This window comes from Chiloscyllium punctatum, chromosome 4 (genome assembly GCF_047496795.1).
Source record: "Chiloscyllium punctatum isolate Juve2018m chromosome 4, sChiPun1.3, whole genome shotgun sequence".
Taxonomy (NCBI): Eukaryota; Metazoa; Chordata; class Chondrichthyes; order Orectolobiformes; family Hemiscylliidae; genus Chiloscyllium; species Chiloscyllium punctatum.
Window position 1 is genome coordinate 41,884,590 of NC_092742.1, and position 2,924 is coordinate 41,887,513.

General features: G+C 46.2%; 1 protein-coding gene across 1 annotated transcript; it reads right to left on the minus strand.

The window, feature by feature from the left end:
• Positions 1 to 1,115: 1,115 nt before the first annotated feature.
• On the minus strand, positions 1,116 to 2,566 carry rps29 (ribosomal protein S29). Its single transcript, XM_072568468.1, has 3 exons — positions 2,414 to 2,566; positions 2,202 to 2,301; positions 1,116 to 1,263 (listed from the first exon to the last, which is right to left on the minus strand). The coding sequence occupies exons 1-3, from the start codon at positions 2,473 to 2,475 to the stop codon at positions 1,255 to 1,257; spliced, it is 171 nt and encodes a 56-aa protein (XP_072424569.1). The 5' UTR covers positions 2,476 to 2,566; the 3' UTR covers positions 1,116 to 1,254.
• Positions 2,567 to 2,924: the final 358 nt, after the last annotated feature.

The following is a 2,924-nucleotide window of genomic DNA, read 5'->3' on the forward strand; positions in this document are numbered from 1 at the left end:
TTTACATCCTTCGTTAATCAGCTGATCTGCCTGGCGGTAGGGCAGAGTCTCAGCCACACATTTGACGTTCATGAATTTAAGAGGTTTCCACAAACCATAGGAATATTAGGCCATTCAGCACAGAATACACACTATTCTTTAGATAACACCCTTAACTTCACTTTCCTATCTATTCTCTGGATTGTCATACTGATTAAAAGTCTATTGCATGCTTGAATACACTTAAAGTCTCTATGCCTCCATAACACCTTGCAGTAAAGAATTCCAGAATCGCTACCCTCTGAAGGAATTCCATATTTGTCATAACTGGGCAACCCCTTTATTTTGAGATTATGCACTGGATGCCTAGTCACACTCAAGTAACTCCCTGCATCTAAGAAACTCAAATGCTTCAATAAGGTTACCACTTATTTCCCTGAAATCCATGAGGCCCAACTTCAACCTCACAAGACAGTCCTGCTGTACGTGGGAACAACCTAATGGACATGTTCTAGACTGCCTCTAACATCAGAACCGCTTTCTTTTGATAAGTGAACTAAACAGTTCATAGCATTCCATATGTCATCTAACTGATCCAGAGGGTCAATGGCTCAAAACATTAGTCATCTTTTCAGATGCTGCCAGACCTGCTGAGCTCCTCCAACAATTTGTTTTCCCCCAGATCTCCAGCAGTTTATATCAGTGGATTCACTCAGGTAGTGTGTAGTCTTAACAAGGCTCTTCAAACCTGCTCAGAAGGAGAGAAAATCCAGATTTATCACTGAAGTATCTGGCTACACTATCCTTCCTAACATTTGCTGCCCAGAAATAAAAGTACAGATGCACAAGCAGCTTATGATAGCTAGCATAAGGGCAAAAGGGAAGCACCCCTTTGCACAAAAATTACCACTGATTTTAGAGTTTCACTCACATTCCAATAAAACGATACCTCCTCTTCTCTCTAAAACATATCACTTCACACTTTTGTCCTAAATTTCACCAGTATGTGTCCTCAAAGGCAGTTACCATCCTCATTCACCACAGTTCAGCATATGAAAGAATCCATTATCGCACCGTGAAGACTTAAGAGCAAATTTACTTTCAAACTGAAGTGCAGGAACAAATAGGCAAGCACATCTGGCAAATTAATTTTATTTACAAAAATGGAGCATCACAAAAATTAGCTTCTTCGAGCTGAAAGCAGTACAAGTCCTTCAACATGTTGAGATTTCCAATTTGCCATGTATTAGAATGCACTCTTGCTCCTTTTGTAATTTAGTCCAACTAGAAAAGAAAAAAACAATTATATAAATGTTTCATCACATTTATTAAAAAGGCTTTAAAACAATTTAGATGTAGTGAATTGCAATTCATAAGCAATTCCTACACCAACAATTATATGTAAATACAACCTAGTCTTTAATATTCAGCATCCATGTTGAACTTCAACAGGACGAAAAAAGTCAATCACCCACCCAAATCAATGATGCAAAGACATATCAAATGCAGAATCCAAATAGAAAAGTTACTAGAATTGCAGCAAAAATTTAGACAAATCACTTTGAATCACAGAATAAAAAAGGGTTAGTGATCTATTTCATATTATGCACAAATGCATCTCTACGACTATATTCAACTCCAAAAGAATCTGGGGAGACACACGACTGGGTCTATACTGTTAAATAAAATCAAACATGATCAAAGAGGCTTGCAAACTTCAGACATCCTGAGCCAGCAAGATACATAACTGAACGCAGAACTTTAGTCACATTTAATACATAAAAATTCTGACTACGTTTCCATGATTTACACACAACCAGGTACTGCTTAAAAAATTATTATAATGCAAGATTAACCATGGCACGGCCACCCCGACCAGAGGCTCCCCGGGGGGGGGGGGGGGGTGGGAAGGAGAGACAAGGGGGAACACCTTCACCCAAAAAGGTACACAGAGTACATGGATCGAGTGCTTCAAGAAGAGGCCTGTTCAATGGGGAGGTGCAGTGTGCGGCGGACACCAGAAACAGGGGACCTCCCCTCCCTGGGGGAGTGAAGGCAGCGGCCCCCGGGGCCACACGTGTGAGCCAGGGGAGGCCTGGGGAGGGGGGGGGGGGGGGGGGGGAGCTGGGCCCCGGCCCCGGCCCCCCGGCCCCAGCCCCAGCCCCCGGCCCCAGCCCCCAGCCCCCAGCCCCCCGGCCCCCCGGAGGGAGCTCCTCCCTTACCTTGACGAAGCCGATGTCTTTGGCGTATTGCCTGAAGCACTGGCGGCACATGTTGAGGCCGTATTTCCGGATCAGGCCGTGGCGGTTCGCACACACTCGGCTGCAAAGAAAGACAAACAAGACGAGAGCTTTAATCAGACGGAGGGGGATGAGAATGAAAACCCACAGCTTCCCGTGGCCGTGGCCGTGGCCGTGGCCGGGGGGGAACGCACCATGAGCGGGAGCCCTGGCCGAATTTCCTGGGGTGGGACCAGTAAAGCTGTTGGTGACCCATGGCGGACACAGCTCAGGAGAAAAGGGGGAAGGAGGAGCCGCGCAAGCGCTCTTCACAACACTTCCCATCGGCCCCAGCGCGATCATCTGCATATACGCCATGACGTCACCTCGCAATGGCTAGCCCCGCCCTTCTGCCACACCCCTTTTTGCCCAACTCTTTCCATCGAGGCTGCATGGTGACATTAATGACAGCAGTGCAGCTCCTCAATGTTTTACACCACTGTCAGAATTTCCAGTTGGCTGCCTCCCCATCACCACAGACTCCCACAGGTCTCTGGACTCTTCCCTGTTTTCTGTGAAGACTCCATCCAGTTTCTCCACCACATTTGTTCTCATCAAATCCATCTTGGGCGATGAACAAGTGACCTTTAGAAACATCTACCATCTTCATCAAGTGACAATTTCCCACCACTGCGTAGGGTCTTCAGCCGTGTTCAGCCCATCTCC

What these genes read in the sequence shown, in the direction of transcription:
- rps29 (XM_072568468.1), bottom strand. Translation starts at nt 2,475, where the DNA reads ATGGGTCACCAACAGCTTTACTGGTCCCACCCCAGGAAATTCGGCCAG. An exon ending in GGCCAGGGCTCCCGCTCATG is followed by an intron (nt 2,302 to 2,413) that starts GTGCGTTCCCCC and finishes CTTTCTTTGCAG; the next exon opens with CCGAGTGTGTGCGAACCGCC.